At 44.0% G+C, this 17,148-nt stretch overlaps 1 protein-coding gene across 1 annotated transcript in view; it reads left to right on the top strand.

Annotated features, from left to right (window-relative positions):
* The window catches only part of LOC309561235 (cytosolic 10-formyltetrahydrofolate dehydrogenase), an 82,544-nt gene that overhangs the window by 37,546 nt on the left and 27,850 nt on the right, over window positions 1–17,148 (top strand). The window contains exons 9-14 of the mRNA XM_082265028.1: window positions 1,390–1,481; window positions 3,237–3,384; window positions 4,221–4,340; window positions 4,414–4,541; window positions 12,079–12,229; window positions 12,325–12,395. Coding sequence (XP_082121154.1) covers window positions 1,390–1,481; window positions 3,237–3,384; window positions 4,221–4,340; window positions 4,414–4,541; window positions 12,079–12,229; window positions 12,325–12,395 — 710 coding nt within the window. The remainder of the gene's footprint in view (window positions 1–1,389; window positions 1,482–3,236; window positions 3,385–4,220; window positions 4,341–4,413; window positions 4,542–12,078; window positions 12,230–12,324; window positions 12,396–17,148) is intronic.

Genomic DNA, 17,148 nt, shown 5'->3' with positions numbered 1-17,148 from the left:
ACTTTCAAGGGGGTATGAATACTTTTTCAAGGCGCTGTAGTAAAGAGACATGCTGTCACTGTTAAACACAGAAGCCAGCAAAGGAAATGAGTAGTGCAGGAAACTTCCCCTACCGGTTTCTGCATTTACCAGTGACAGGTCCGTGAGCACAGGGTAGTGGCGGAGGTGGCGGGACAGTGAACTGCCAAATTCTGGCTGAAAAAAAGCCTTGCACAATTATTATCAAGCTAATAAAGTTGAGATTATTTTATTGTATTTTGGATGCATCTTTATTTGTCTGGGTCTCAATCATACTTATTATTGGTAAAATAATGACTCAGTACAGTTACCAGAATACAGCATTTTTCACAGTTTTCACAGCATTTTTAAAGTGCTCACTTTAAATGCCCTTTAAAACCAAGATGTGAACTTGGGCGGTTAGCAACTAGAAAACCTGTCCAACAAATTGGAGGAGGTCTGTTACAATGCTTGCATATCTTAATGGCTTGTGCTTGCATGAAATGTAACAGACCTCCTCCAATTCGATTCATTTGTTGGCCTGTTTTTCTAGTTGCTAACCACCCAAGTTCAACTCTTTCTCAACCTTTTTTTTTTATTTTTTATTTTTTTTACTTGCATTGGCCAGGAATCGAACCCGGGGCGCCCCCAGAGGTAGTCTGGTTCACTACCACAGCACTAGCGTACCAATGCTTTCTCAACCTTTTTAACATGGAAGAACCCTTGAAAATATTTTTTGGGCTTCAGGGAACCCAGGATAATACTTTATATATTGAGAGCTCAAATACAGCTACAAATACAGGTCAAAACTTGAGACTAGGGCAGAGGTTCACCTTCCAGTACAATAGTGTGATGGTCAGTGTAAAAAATGCTCCTTACTTTGGTGGTCGCTGGGAAGGATCCCCCCCCCTTTACTCATAGTTAAAAAGATCATCGGTGTCAGTGGTTACTCATCTGAGAGACAGAAATCGCTTATTGCCCGAGGAACCCCTAGCAACCTCTGGAGGAACCCTAGGGTTCCACGGAGCCCTGGTTGAAAAACCCTGGTTTAAATGTTGCTAAGGCCAAGTGCTGAACTTGTAATCCAGAAGTAATTGGGCAGTGGATGTAGCCATTTTACCATCTCCCAAAACCTGTTGCATTTAATGGGTGAAACATTATATAAATGGAACTCCGTGGACTTTTATTAACTTATATTGGCATATAGGTTTAGAGCTATCATTATACCCACAGCATAAACTGTGCTGGCTCCTCTACTCATCCGGAATGTCCTGGTGCAAGCCTAACCTGGTGCAAGCCTAACCTGCCTAACCTACATGTAGATTGGGTTCTTCCATAACATTCCTCCTCACCCAACGAAAGACCAATCCTACCTTCTTGTGTTTGTTTCAGGCCGCGTGGAAACGGATCCTGACCAACGTCGCTGATATAGAAGACTCTACTGATTTCTTCAAGGCTGGTGCAGCCTCCATGGATGTAGTAAGGTTCGTTGACGGCATCCTAATGGAAAGTAAAGCCATTCAGTTTTGTTTTGAAATTTAGAAGTTTGTGATTAGGTGTTTTATACAATTTTTGAAATTGTCTGTATACAAAAAAAAAATGAAACATTTGTTAAAATGGTACCTTCACAACTCTACCAACAATGCTGGGCTTTCTCATAGGAAAATCTATCATTGCCTGCATTCTTGGAAGCATCCTGTGTGTAGCAGGGTGTCCTCCCCTCTGTGAGTCATTTAGCTGTCTGAGTAGTGTAATCTCACCGCTATTCAGCTTTTATCTGAGATTTTAAGAAGCTGTAGCTATTAGGTCGCCATGCCCTGGCTGCAAAAGCTTAATGTTCATATACACTATTTAATATCTAACTTGTCAAAAAGAAATGTTAACCAGTTCTGGACCGGAAGGATTTGCCCCCTTAATAACCAGGCCATTTTTTGTGATTCGGCACTGTGTTACTTTAATGGAAAATTGCGTGGTCATGCAACGCTGTACTGAAATAAAATTGATGTCCTTTTTTTTCCACAAATAGAGCTTTCTTTTGGTGGTATTTAATCACCTGGGCGTTTTTTTTTTTTCTTTTTTGCGCTATAAACAAAAAAAGAGCGACAATTCTGAAAAAAAAAAAAAAAAAAAAAATATTTTTCACTTTCTGCTATATAACATTCCCAATAAAAAAAATGTAAAAAATCAAACTTTTTTATCCTTATAGGCCAAAATGTATTCTGCTACATATTTTGGTTAAAAATCGCAATAAGTGTATTTTGATTTGTTTGCGCAAAGTTTATCGCGTCTACAAACTAGGGGAAAGATTTAAGTCATTTTTATTTATTTATTTTTTACTAGTAATGGCAGCGATCAGCGATTTTTAGCGGGACTGCGACATTGCAGCGGACAGATCGGACCCCTAACTGACAATTTTTACACTTTTGGGGGGACCAGTGACATTACTAAAATATGCACTGGTCTTCCGGGATCGCGGCATCCGGCCATCTGATTGGCCGGAGCTGCGGTGACGTCACTCCCGCGCACGCGCGCGGGAGCCGTCGGTCACGGCACGGGGCTCTGAAGGAACGGTACATGTTTAGGAGATATTTACAGTACCTATAGGTAAGCCTTATCATAGGCTTACCTATAGGTAAAAGTTGCAGAGGAGGGTTTACTTCCTCTTTAACAACCAGCTATTCTTCAAACAGATTTCGAATCGATGGATAATTTTTCGACCGATTTGAATTCGAATCGTTCCGAACATTTGGAATTCGTTACAAAATTAATAAACAAAACAAAATTAAACTAAACTAAACAAATTCCAAAACGAGTTAGTGCCGGTTCACACTAGGGCGACCTGTGAGGCGACCTGGTCGCCTCACAGGTCGCCGCAGGTCGCCTCCCATAGGGAAGCTGCGGACCCGTTCTAATAGGAGCGACACAAGTCGCTCCGACCTACAAAAAGGGTCCGGAGCTTCTTTGGGGCGACCCGGAGGCGACCGCCATAGACTTCAATGTTATGAAGTCCGTGGCGGCCGCTCCGAGGTCGCGGCGCGGCGCACAGAATCTATCTGAAACAAAACACATTTTTCCATTCTGCACATGTCTAATTGCTGACTGGTTGTTGCTAGTTTCTGCTCTGTATCAGCTTTGTTTTGTCTTAATCAATGAGCCTGATAGATTGGAGAAATGGTGTATTTGCTTCTGTCTCTGCCGATATTTTTGTTCGGTGCTCCAATCTCTCTGTTTATCATCAGGTTGGTGGAAGAGGTGAAGCTCAAGTGTAACGGGTTACAGCTACAGAACGAGGATGTCTACATGGCCACAAAGTTTGAAGAATTCATTCAGATGCTTGTGAGACGGCTCAGAGGAGAGGATGCAGAGGAGACACAAGTCATAGATTATGTAAGCATACAGGGCTGGTTTACTGAGACTCTCTTGCCTGCTGAAAAAGTTTAAAATAAGTTCTTACTGTAGATAGGCTCTCTGTGGAAGCAGTGGTCTCTCTGATGAGGTCTATCACACCCCCTGCTGAGTCAGACCCATGGTCGGGACAAGGGGACAAGGGGTGGGCACTAGGGGCGGCTGCACTGGGCACAATGGTTTTTTGCAGGGATGGAAGGGCCATGACCCTAACCCTAAGGGAAGGGGGGGGGGGCACAGTTTTGCATCTTTGCCCTGGGCGCTGGATGAACTTGGCCCGGCACTGGTCAGACCTATAGCTCTGCAGTCAGAAAAACTCATATGCTGTGCTAACTGGAGAGCTATAGCTCTGGTTCAGCAGGGAAGGGGGTGTTGGACCTCTGTAGAGATACCGCTGCTTCCCTACAGAGAGCAAGGGTCCTCCACTGAAGTTTCTGGTAGGGGGATCAGCTTTTCCACTATACTTTGGATATCTTTTGTTTGGATGTACCCAGAATATATTTAACTGATTTCAAATAAAAGTGTAATTGGATATCAGGTCAATTGCTTGCTTGTTATATAGCTTGGAGATTTCAGCACTAAGCTTGGCGTTTTCCTTTGGACCTTGGAACCTTGGCTCAGCTTATTCTGTTGTCTTCTTCATCATCCTGTAATATACATTTAAAAGCCAGCAGATACAGTGAGAAGATCACCCAAAAACTAAATTGATCCGCTACATTCCGAAATATTTACTCAGTATTATAGTGCCTGGCTCTTTTCATTAGGCATACTAAGTATGTGCAAATCAATTTTTTTACAATTAATCCCGGTTATTTCAGGTGGAAAAGGATGCCAACAATATGAAAATCAGAATTCCTCATCAGCTTTTCATCAATGGCCAATTTGCAGATGCTGAGGGAGGAAAAACCTATGACACCATTAACCCCACTGATGGTAGTGTAAGTGTGACCACATTTCAGCACAAATACTAAACATGGTTTACCTGTAGCCTCATGGTTGTTCTCTTCATAGGCCATCTGCAAAGTGTCATTGGCCCAGTTGTCGGACATTGATAAAGCCGTATCTTCAGCCAAGGAAGCCTTTGAGAATGGAGAATGGGGCAAGATGAACCCAAGGGACCGGGGTCGTCTGATGTACAGGTGAGGGTCATCTCCAGCACTGGTAGCTCTGATCTTTTGGTTATACTATAAGAGAGCCTGGGGTCCAACACCATGAACAACAAGCCATTGTGAGTATTTGCAGCCTGGTGGGAGTTAGGGTGAGGTTCAAGTTCAGTAGGAGTCATAAATGGCAAAAATAAAATACCAGCACTCAAATTAATTGTGTTTCACATGTTTTCCATGAAGACAGCATCACAAGGTCATAAGCAACAAACATTTTTGGGCCTTGCAGAGTCCCTTCCTCAAGGCAAAATAGTGACTATGAGGGGACCTTGTGAGTTTCTGAAATGTTGGTTTCTTATGACTATCTGGTTTAGGCATGACACCCTCCATAGCAATTACTTTGAGCACCCAAACATTTTTTAAAGGTCAAGTACTGGGAAGAGTTTAGTTTTTCTTTGGACTTTCTCAATGAAAAAAGAGACATTAGTGTATTTTTTTTAGCCTGTTGGCATCTTAGATTTTAAGTTCCTTAAACTGGAATAAAGCTGGCCATATACCAGTGTAGCACCCTCCTAGGTAGGTAAAGCCTAGTGTCTCCATCTGCTTATCAGGGGAGCCTGATTAATAGTTAGGCCTGTTGCATGTGTCCAGGGTGTGATTCATCTGGGCTGAGGGAGTGTCCCCACTGTATCCAATAGGGGAGCCTGTTGAACAGTGGAGGAAACCCAGCCAGTGACACACAGGCTTTTGTAACTATCCCAGTGGGTTGGCACAAACAGTGGTGCATCCTGGGATATGTTTTAAAAGCCAAGGGCACATGTGACAGGATGTCTTTGGGCGGGAAGCCAGGTCCCAGAAGGAGGATGACATTCATCTCTCCTTTTGCTGCTGTAGATGGTGGTCACAGGCGGTAGGTCTTGTGAGCCAGGAGTGTAGAGCTGAGCCAGGAGGTTCAGGAAAGCTGACTAGTGGAGTTGGAGGCAGAGCAACCTTGGGAAAAACAGTGTCCGTGAATACCGGGAAGCTTTCCGGGGGTCTGTCCATTAAGGGGATCACTCCAGTGGAGAGTCAGTGGACAGGTGTCAGCACACACAGAAAGTGAGAAAGGGGGGTGCCAAGTTAGAACCCTGAAAAGTCATTCAAGCGGGAACACATTATCTATCTTCACTTCAGTGGCAAGGTGAAGCAGCGGCCTTGCCGCACACTACAGCTAGTTATCCTCAAGATTGTGCATAGTTCATAGTTGGAGTATCCCACTCATCCCTTCTCCTATCCCAGTTCAAAATAAAAAACACAAAAACCAATATCCCCTGGATTGATTATTGACCGAGCCAAGGACTTTCAATGCTATTTGTCTGCTATCAGTTTCTAAGGGTAACCCAGGGGAATACAGAAAGTGTAATTGTCAGCAGTCCTCTAGGGGGCAGTGCTACACCAGTAGAAATCTGGTCAAACATTTGTTTGATAACTCAGAAAAACCATTAATCACAGCAGTAGGTAGTACCACTGTGGACTCAACAAATTTCATATGAAATCTCTAACCATGACAATGTTTCAAACTCTATGGTCAATTTCAGGATGCACAGGCACGTTAAAAAAATATAATTTTTCCTAAACCAAATCCACATTCATTATTCATATTTCTTTTATTCTAGAATTCATCACTATGGTAAAAAAAAAAACATTTTGTTTCCCCCTATTAACTATTAGAATGAAACAAAGGAAAACAAATTTTATTTAGTGCAATTCTATTGATATATGGCCAGCTTAAAGTGATTCTAAACAAACCCTGTTTCATTTACACCGTCCCTTGTCTTTCTGTATGTGAATGATGGCACTGTAATGAATTATTTTAATAAAAAAAAAAATCGAAGTACCTCTTTCCCAATCGATATCCAGCTGTCACATGACTCAGCTCTTTCCCAGCCTGTCTGCAGGGAAACATAAGCAGGAGGAGTTTCTAGTCCTCTGCTGCTGGTCACATGTTAAAAAAAAAAAAAAAACATAGTAAAAATAATTAATTAGTATCAATAAACTGTTTTAAATTGTCATACAAATATATATTCGAAATCAAATCTTTATTATTTTTTGGAAAAAACATGGTGTGGGCGGATTTCTGCCAGTCACAGGCTGTGTCACCCCCCTCCAGCCTTTGTCTTCGAATAAGAGGGAGGGGAAGCCTCCATCAATCTACATGTAGTATACCCCCATTGTGTTTAGCTGGTTAGTGGGCATGGAGGAGGAGGGAGAGAATGGGCTGTCATTTACCAGTGTGTATATGCCCACATGTGTGACTCTATATTCACATGGGCACGTCGTAATTTTTCTAGGTAAATCTATTTCTAAAGGTGCTATTGACATGAAATTCTCACTACATGTCGGTGAAAACCCATGCAATCTATACATACAAAGAAACCAAAACAAATTTGTTCCGAAATGAAGTCATGTGTAATAAAAATAGAATGACATAGGGAAAAAGTATTGAACACGCTAAATGAAACTCATTTAATACAATACAAAATACATTCTGTCCAAAATCCTTTGTTGGTAATGACAGCTTCAAGACGCCTCCTGCATGGAGAAACTAGTCACATGCATTGCTCTGGTGTGATTTTGGCCCAAATCTTGAAGGCTCAGTGGGCCTCTTCTATGAACTCTGATGTTTAGCTCTTTCCATAGATTTTCTCTTGGATTCAAGTCAGGTGATTGGCTGGGCCATTCTAGCAGCTTTATTTCCTTTCTTTGAAATCGATTTATTTGGCTTTGTGTTTGGGATCATTGTATTGCTGAAATGTCCAACCTCGTTTCATCTCCATCATCCTAGATTGCAGCAGATTTTTTTAAAAAATGTCTTGATAAATTTTTCTATTCATCCTTCCTTCAATCATATGAAGTTTTCCAGTACCGTATGTATAAAAACAGCCCCATACCATAATGTTATCATCTCCAAACTCCACTTTTGGTATGGGGGTGTTTTTGGGGTGTTATGGCATCCAAAGAGTTCAATTTTGGTCTCATCTGACCAGACTATATTCTCTGAGTATTTCCCAGGCTTGCCTAAAAGTTGTGCAGTAAACTTTAAACAAGCTTCAATATGCTTTTTCTTCAGCAATGGAGTCTTGCGTGGGGAGTGTGCATACAGGCCATGTCGGCTGAGTGCATTACTTTTCCTTGAAACAATTGTACCTGCTAATTGCAGGTCTTTCTGAAGCTCTCCACTAGTGGTCCTTGACTCTTGGACAACTCTTCTGATAACTCTTTCCACTCCTCTGTCAGAAATTTTGGTTTATGGTGAAATGATGTTCTTTCCACTTCAGGATTATGGCCCCAACAGTGCTCACTGGAACATTCAGAAGTTTAGAATTCCTTCTGTAACCAATGCCTTCGGTATGTTTTGCAACAATAATGTTGCAAAGGTCTTGAAAGAACTCTGATTTTACCCATCATGAGATGTTTCTTGTGTGACACCTTGGTAATGAGACACCTTTTTATAAGCCATCAGTTGAGACTGAACCAGCGGATAATAATTTGCACTGACAAGGGGCAGGATTGCTTTCTAATTACTGATAGATTTCAGCTGGTGTCTTGGCTTTCCATGAATTTTTTGCACCTCCCTTTCTTCATGAGTTCAAAACTTTTTCCCTGTGTCATCCTATTTTATTACACATAATTTAATTTCTGAACTTTTTTGTTTTGGTTTCTTTGTATGTATGAATTGCATGGATTGTTACGGACATGTGAAAATTTCATGTCAATTGTGCCATTAACCACTTGCCGACCGCCGCACGCCGATCTACGTCGGCGGTCAGCCCCTCACAGGCAAAGTGACGTAGGGCTACGTCACTAGCTTGTGAGGGTCTAGGGAGCGAGCGCGCGCCGCCGGAGGCGCGCTCCCGCTCCCGCGTGGTCACGGACCCCCCCGCGCGCGTGACCGGCGGACCCGATGTCCGCCGGCCACTCTGCGATCGGCGGGGGAGAGGGAGAAAGTCAGGCAGCTTGTGTAAACAAGCTGCCTGTCATTCTCCCCTCTGTATGAGAGCTGATCATATGGATCTACTATGTAGATCCGTTGATCACTCTGCATACAGCTGAAGCCACAGCCAATCACAGTAAGAATCACGCCCCTAGGGATACACACAGCCCCTCCCTCTCAAATAAAGTTAACCCCTTCACTACCAGTGTATTTTTACAGTAACAGTGCATATATATAGCACTGATTACTGTAGAAATGTCACTGGTAACCCCAAAAGTGTCAAAAATGTCAGTCAAGGGTCCGATCTGTCCGCCCCAATGTCGCAGTACCGCAAAAAAAATCGCAGATCGCCGCCATTACGCGTTAAAAAAAAAACAACAAAAATGACAAAAATCTTTCCCTTAGTCAGTAAACGCAATAACTTTTGCGCAAACCAATCAAAATACGCTTTTTGCGATTTTTTTTACCAAACATAGGTAGCATAAAACAAATTGGCCGAAAATGTTAAAAAATTTTGATTTTTACATTTTTTTGGGGGGGAATTTCATATAAAAAAATGGGAAAAATATTGCTATTTTTGCAAAATTGACGCTCTTTTTTTGTTTATAGCGCGTGATCAAAAAATTGCACAGGTGATCAAATACCGCCAAAAGAAAGCTCTGTTTGTGGGAAAAAAAGGACGCCAAATTCGTTTAGGTACAGCGTCGCACGACCGCGCAATTGTCCGTTAAAGTCACGCAGTGCCGAATCGCAAAATAGCCCCTGGTCGTTTAGCAGCCAAATCCTCCGGGGCTTAAGTGGTTAAAAAAACTATTGACATGGAAAAATGGTGACGTGTTTAATACTTATTTTACCCGCTGTAGTGATAGTTTTTTATGATGTGGGTTTAATGACACTTTAAGTCTCATTCTATTTCAGGAACCCTCTGTGCTTGTGGCACAAAAGAGAGAAAAACAACACATATGAAATTGTTTTGAAACCCAAAAACAAAAATGTTGCATATTACAGCTTACCTGTCCTCAGATGTGGTGGCTGCATTTGTTTTTCTTTCTTCAGGCTTTTTTCCTTTTATTTTCACCTGGTGATTCTGCCAGTAACATTCTTCCTGTTCTAAGGTGACAACGCTCACTCATTGTTCTGGATCTATGAAGGAGCAACGTTGTCACCCTAGGATAGGAAGTGTACAAGGAACACAGGACACTTCCCCTATCCTCTCTTCATCATACCATAGGGGGCGGTGTTGTTCTTTTGTCCATGGAGGTGAACTGGTCAGGGCTAATAGGACAATTATACGGGACACATATACTAACAAAGCTTCTGGCAGGATCAGCAGGTTTTTTTTTTGCGTTCATCAAATAAATAAAACACTCAATTCTAATTTTAACAGACCAAAGGGGTTGGGTTAGGGTTTGTACACTACTCAAAAAAACTAAAGGAACACTTTTTAATCAGAGTATAGCATCAAGTCAAGTAAAATCCTGGGATATTGATCTGGTCAGGTAAGTAGCAGAAGGGGCTGTTAATCAGTTTCATCTGCATTGGTGTTAAAGAGGAAGTAAACCCTCCTTTGACACTTGTACCTATAGGTAAGCCTATAATAAGGCTTGCCTATAGGTACTGTAAATATCTCCTAAACATGTACGGTTTAGGAGATATTTACCTTCCATGCATCCAGTGACGTCACTGGCGCATGCGCTCTGAAGGAACGGCCGCTGGTGCCGTTCCTTCAGAGCCCCGTGCCGTGACTGTCGGCTCCCGCGCGCGTGCGCGGGAGTGACGTCACCGCGGCTCCGGCCAATCAGATGGCCGGATGCCGCGATCCCGGAAGACGGGCGACTGGACGGCACGGCGGGGGCTCGTTCTAAGGTAAGTATTTCATAATGAGCTAGTATGCGATGCATACTAGCTCATTATGTGTTTCTCTTGCAGGGTCAAAAAGAAAAAAAAAAAAAAGGGTTTACAACCTCTTTAATGAAAATAACAACAGGTGCACTAGATGGGCAACCATTAGATGACCTCCAAAACAGGAATGGTTTTACAGGTGTAGACCACTGACATTTCTTTTTCCCTACTCATCTTTTCTGACTGTTTTTCACTAGTTTTGCATGTGGCTAGGGTCAGTGTCACTACTGGTAGCATGAGGCGATACCTGGACCCTATAGAGGTTGCACAGTCAGTCCAACTCCAGGATCACACATCAATACATGCCCATGCTGAAGGTTTGCTGTGTCCCCCAGCACAGTCTCAAGAGCATGAGATTCCAGGAGACAGGCAGTTACTCTAGGAGAGCTGGACAGGGCCCTAACCCATCAGCAGGACTGGTATCTGCTCCATTGTGTTAAAGCGGAGTTCCACCCTAAAAAAAGATTTTTTGCTTGTCCGCTTGCTTTAATGTACCTGAAAAAGAATTGGATAATGACAATTTTTTTTTCTTTTCACTTACCTTGTTTTTAATGCAAATATACCTTCCTTCCTCTTCCTCCCTCTGCGGACACGGCCCACGACGTCACTTCCTCCTTCGCATTGCGTCCTGGGAGATGAGCGTCATCAATCCCAGGATGCAATGGGAACGGCCAGCTGCTATCCAGAATGCCGATCGCAATCTACAGTGCATGCGCGAGGAGGTTCAGGAGCTCAGTGATGCCCTGGTCCAGATCTGGGAGGAAATACCCCAGGACACCATCAGTCGTCTCATTAGGAGCATGCCCCGACGTTGTCAGGCATGCATACAAGCACGAGGGGGCCATACAAACTACTGAGTACCATTTTGAGTTGCTGCAATAAAATTTCAGCAAAATAGACTAGCCTGCTGCATCATTTTTTCACTTGGATTTTCGGGGTGTGTTTGAATTCAGCCCTCTGTAGGGCGATAATTTTCATTTCCATTAAATGATGTGGCATCCTTGCCTTCCTAACACATTACCCAGTCCATACCGGTATAGATCCTAACACATTACCCAGTCCATACCAGTATAGATCCTAACACAATACCCAGTCCATACCAGTATAGATCCTAACACAATACCCAGTCCATACCAGTATAGATCCTAACACATTACCCAGTCCATACCAGTATAGATCCTAACACATTACCCAGTCCATACCAGTATAGATCCTAACACAATACCCAGTCCATACCAGTATAGATCCTAACACATTACCCAGTCCATACTAGTATAGATCCTAACACATTACCCAGTCCATACCGGTATAGATCCTAACACATTACCCAGTCCATACCAGTATAGATATCCAGCATGAGATTTTCCCCTTTGAGATCTGATGTGATTTCGAAGTGTTCCTTTAATTTTTTTTAGCAGTGTATTATAAATCAATCTGCATCAAACCAATACTATGCATGGCCATACAGAACTGCAGTTTTATTGCGAGTATGCAAGTCTGTAATAGTAAAACCTTACACCACCTGACTTACATTTTCAGTTTACTACTCCTTCTGGTTAGTACCCCACACCTGGGCAGTGCCCCTTTCCCCTGCTGGCCCATAGGCCTAGTTCTTGTAGTTGGTAATACGACCCCAAACTATTTCAGCTTGTTCTTTAGAAAATATTTGTTTGAGATGATCCTTGTGTCACTTTCCAGGCTGGCTGACCTTATGGAGGAACACCAGGAAGAGCTGGCCACTATTGAATCCATAGACTCGGGCGCGGTCTACACATTGGCTCTGAAGACCCACGTTGGGATGTCCATTCAAACTTTCCGCTACTTTGCTGGCTGGTGCGATAAAATTCAGGTGAGTTGTTTTTTTTTTTTCAAATCTCATTTCACTTATTGAAAAAAGCGCAGCTTTAACTGCGTGTAGTTTGTGATAACTTTTATGACTTTCAGGGCTCCACCATCCCCATAAACCAAGCACGTCCGAATCGGAACCTGACATTCACCAGGAGAGAGCCAATCGGGTGAGTGTAATACTTTGTGCGATTTGGTTTGTTTACATTTTGTTTTTCATCTGAAAATTTCATTTTTGTAGTGTTGGATGTATTTGAATTTCGAAATGGATATAGTAAAAAATTTTAACAAATCCAAACAAAAATTGAAATGAAATTAACAAATGCATTCCTTAACCACTTGCTGACCAGGCCTTTTCTGGCACTTTTTGTTTATAAGTTTTAAATCAGTATTTTTTGCTAGAAAATTATTTATAACCCCTAAACATTATATATAATTATTTTAGCAGAGACCTTAGGGAATAAAATGGCGATCAATTTTTTTTTTTATGTCGCACGGTTTTTGTGTAGTGGTTTTTCAAATGCAACTTTTTTTGGAAAAAATACACTTTAATGAAATTAAAAAAAACACACACAATATATACCCCAAATTTTTTTAAAAATATGAAAGATGCTGTTACACCAAGTAAATAGATACCTAACATGTCACGCTTTAAAATTGTGCACGCCAACGGAATAGGGACAAACTATGATACCTAAAACTCTCCATAGGCAAAGGTTTTTTTACAGGTTACCAGTTTAGAGTTACAGAGAAGGTCTAGAATTATTGCTCTCGCTTTAACGTTTGCGGTGTTACTTCACACTTGTGGTATGAACACCGTTTACATATGCGTGTGCGACATACATATGTGTTCGCTCCTGCGCAGGAGCACAAACAGATGGGGGCACTTTAAAAAAAAAATTCTTATTTATTTTATTTTTTCACTGTCCATTTAATTTTTTTTTTTTTTATCACTTTATTCCTATTACAAGGAATGTAAACATCCCTTGTAATAGAAATAAGGATGACAGGTCTTCTTAATGGAGAGATCTGGGGTCAAAAATACCCCAAATCTCTCCTTTACCTTTAAAAGCAAATGATAAAAAAAGTATGTTTTCTTCCACCCTAGACTGGAAGTGATGTCATGACATCGCTCCAGTGACATCGCTCCAGTGCTCCATGGCCATAGAGGCAATCAGGCGATCTGGTCTCTGACCACCTCTGTGACCAGACGGCTGCACTGTCTGATCATTTTTCAGGCACGCCAGTGAAAATGGTAAGCCCGAGAAACACCGGTAAGCAGCGAAAGTGGATTTCCCCTCCCACCGTTTCTAAAAGTGATCCAGCAACTAATAAGCCACTCGGTCCGCTTTCATAAGAAAGCAAGTCGTTGGCTTAAAAAAAAAAATATTGGGGTTATGGCTGATATCTTCAGCTATAACCCTAGTAAACCACTTGCAAACCGCAACGTATATATATATGTATCGCGGTCGGGGCGTGGTTTTGTTTAATTCAGATGCATTGTGAAGCTGGTTGTTAAGAAGCGGGCAGCCGCAGCGTCCCTAACAACCATGACTCATCTGCTGTCAGTGGGGAATCAAAACAAGCAATGCCAGCATTAAAATGTAAAAAAAACAGTGTGGCCTCCAAAGCACCCTCCCCATGTTGAGTAGGGATGATCGAACGGTTCGGGTCGACCATCGGTTCGACCCGAACATTGGATGTTCGATATTCGGCCGAATACCGAACTTTTTGCGGCAAAAGTTCGGTATTCGGCCACCAGAACCGCCCAAAATGCACTGGGACAGGAACTGGGCTTTAAAAGCCCGTGATTGGCCCAGAAACGTCTGCAAAAGCCAATGAGGGGGCAGGAGTCTCCTAGGAACGTGATTGGAGTGACTACGGGGACCAGAGGCCAATCAGGAGTGAATACGCCCCACACTATATAAGATGGCCCCGCCTAACCCCTAGCACAGTTATCCAGAGCCTGTTGAAGAGAGTTGAAGCAGTTCTGTCTGACTCCTGCTTGCTACACTACATTTCCTACATATCGAGTGGTTCTAAAGCTCCATATAGCAGAATTGTATTTAGCTTACAGCCAGTGTAGTTAGATACAGCGATTGTGCTGGTTCTTAGAGTTAAAAAAAAAAAAAAAAAAAAAAACTTAAGGGACAGTGTCAGTCTTCTGCTGTATGGAGCTTTCTATTTAGTGGAAAGGGATATCTAGTGTAGTTAGGGAACTTTGTACTACATTAGTTAGATTTGAAAATTTAGTTTCTGTAGGGAAAGTGTGAGGGTTCTGTTTAGTGAGCACGTGGCACAGTGCTGCTGTATCACAGCAGGTGTACGTGCTTGCTAGGCAGCAAAATACAGTGACAACTTAACGCCTGTTGTTCAAAGCGTTAGGTGCACTGTACAAAAGCCTTTGCAACTGTGCGTGACACGCAACTGCTGTGCTGTATCCAGCGACAACTGTGGGTCGCATAGCAGTGTGCGTTTTTCACCGCACACAGTTGCCAACGCATCAGTGACAACTTAACGCCTGTTGTTCAAAGCGTTAGGTGCACTGTACAAAAGCCTTTGCAACTGTGCGTGACACGCAACTGCTGTGCTGTATCCAGCGACAACTGTGGGTCGCATAGCAGTGTGCGTTTTTCACCGCACACAGTTGCCAACGCATCAGTGACAACCTAACGCCTGTTGTTCAAAGCGTTAGGTCCACTGTGCAAAAGGCTTTGCTACTGTGCGTGAACCGCAACTGCTGTGCTGTATCCAGCGACAACTGTGGGTCGCATAGCAGTGTGCGTTTTTCACCGCACACAGTTGCCAACGCATCAGTGACAACTTAACGCCTGTTGTTCAAAGCGTTAGGTGCACTGTACAAAAGCCTTTGCAACTGTGCGTGACACGCAACTGCTGTGCTGTATCCAGCGACAACTGTGGGTCGCATAGCAGTGTGCGTTTTTCACCGCACACAGTTGCCAACGCATCAGTGACAACCTAACGCCTGTTGTTCAAAGCGTTAGGTCCACTGTGCAAAAGGCTTTGCTACTGTGCGTGAACCGCAACTGCTGTGCTGTATCCAGCGACAACTGTGGGTCGCATAGCAGTGTGCGTTTTTCACCGCACACAGTTGCCAACGCATCATTGAGAAATATGCCTGGTAGACCAAGAAAAGGCATACGTGGCCCTGCTGCGGAAAGGGGCACAGCTTCTAGGGTGTCTAGAGGCAGGGGTGGACGTGGTGGTCAGTCCTCAGCCAGGCCACCATTTGGATTGTTCTCCGGCAGTGGCCAAGCTATACGTCCACAGTATGTACAGGAGGTGGTGGACTATATGAACAAACCCTCATCATCGGCATCATCTGCAACTACAGTGACCCAGGCAGAGAAAAGTGGTCAGTCTTCTGCAGTTGTCAGAACAAATACAGATGAGTCCATGTCCACCTCATGTCCTCCCTTAGACCCAATTTCAGACATGGCAGAGGAGTCAGCTGAGCTGTTTGACCACAGTGTCGGCCATCTACTCCAGCCTGATGCTCAGTCCTTTATGGAGTCTGATGTTGGGTCTGAGTTTGAGGAGGAGGCAGAGCAAACAAGAGGGGAGAGCAGACGGCCCGCTCCATCTAAGGCCGCACCTGTTGTCTCCCAGGCCAGGCCTGATGCTCAGTCTTTGATAGAATCAGATGTTGGGTCTGAGGTTGAGGAGGAGGCAGAGCAAACAAGAGGGGAGAGCAGACGGCCCGCTCCATCTAAGGCCGCACCTGTTGTCTCCCAGGCCAGGCCTGATGCTCAGTCTTTGATGGAGTCAGATGTTGGGTCTGAGGTTGAGGAGGAGGCAGAGCAAGCAAGAGGGGAGAGCAGACGGCCTACTCCATCTAAGGCCGCACCTGTTGTCTCCCGGGCCACTATACACACCTCATCTTGCTGGGCCTTTTTTGAGACATCCCATGCAGACAGAGGCGTAACTAGAACCTTCAGGGCCCCGATGCAAGAAACCATGAAGGGCCCCCCCAGATCCCTGGCCGGGGCCCTTCCCTTCAAGCCCAGGGCTCTTCCCACTAATCCTGGGGCTCTTTACTCTCGTTGCATGGCCTTTTATTACGGTCCCGCAGCAGGATCCTTTCACAAGTTCTGCAGTGGGCTCCCTTCCTGCAATCTTGGGGCCTCCCCACAGTGGTGCAATGCCAGGGCCCGGTCGCAAGTGTGACTTTTGCAATCCTGGAAGTTCACCCACTGGTTTGCTACTGGGCCCCCTGGAGCATGGGGCCCGGTAGCAATCGCAACCCCTGCAACCCCTGTAGTTACGCCCCTGCATGCAGATAAAACAGTTGCGATCTGCAAGATTTGTAAGAAGGGTATAAAACGTGGCAAAAATGTCAACCACCTGGGTACAAGCTGCCTAAACAGGCATTTGACAACCCACCACTCGGCCCGTTGGCAGGAGCATTTAAAGAACCCACAAAAGGGCCAAAGATTGGTCGGTCGGCCTCCTAGTTCTCCTCGCGCTCCTCCTCATGCTCCATCTGCTCCACCTGCTCCACCTGCACATCAGTCTGTTCCTGGCCCTGCTATAGTCACTCGTCACCTGTTGGCAGCCTCCACTGGCAGGGATGATGATATAGCAGGCAGTGTCGCATCTACCTCCAGCACACCACCAGCTGTATCATCTAGACGCCAAATTTCGATTCCACACATGCTGGAACGAAAAAAAATGTATACTCCCCGCCACCCACATGCCCAGCGTCTAAACAGTAGTTTGGCTAAACTACTGGCTCTGCAACTATTACCATTTAACCTGGTAGAGTCTGCTCCCTTCCGTGACTTCGCAAAATGTGCAGTTCCACAGTGGCAGGTGCCAAGTCGGCATTACTTTTCCCGTAAGGCCCTGCCATCCCTATACCAACATGTGGAAGGCAATGTAGTGTCATCCCTGGCCAAGTCA

This window comes from Pelophylax lessonae, assembly GCF_965119305.1.
Source record: "Pelophylax lessonae genome assembly, chromosome: 8".
Taxonomy (NCBI): Eukaryota; Metazoa; Chordata; class Amphibia; order Anura; family Ranidae; genus Pelophylax; species Pelophylax lessonae.
This window is presented reverse-complemented; position numbering and strand designations above follow the sequence as displayed.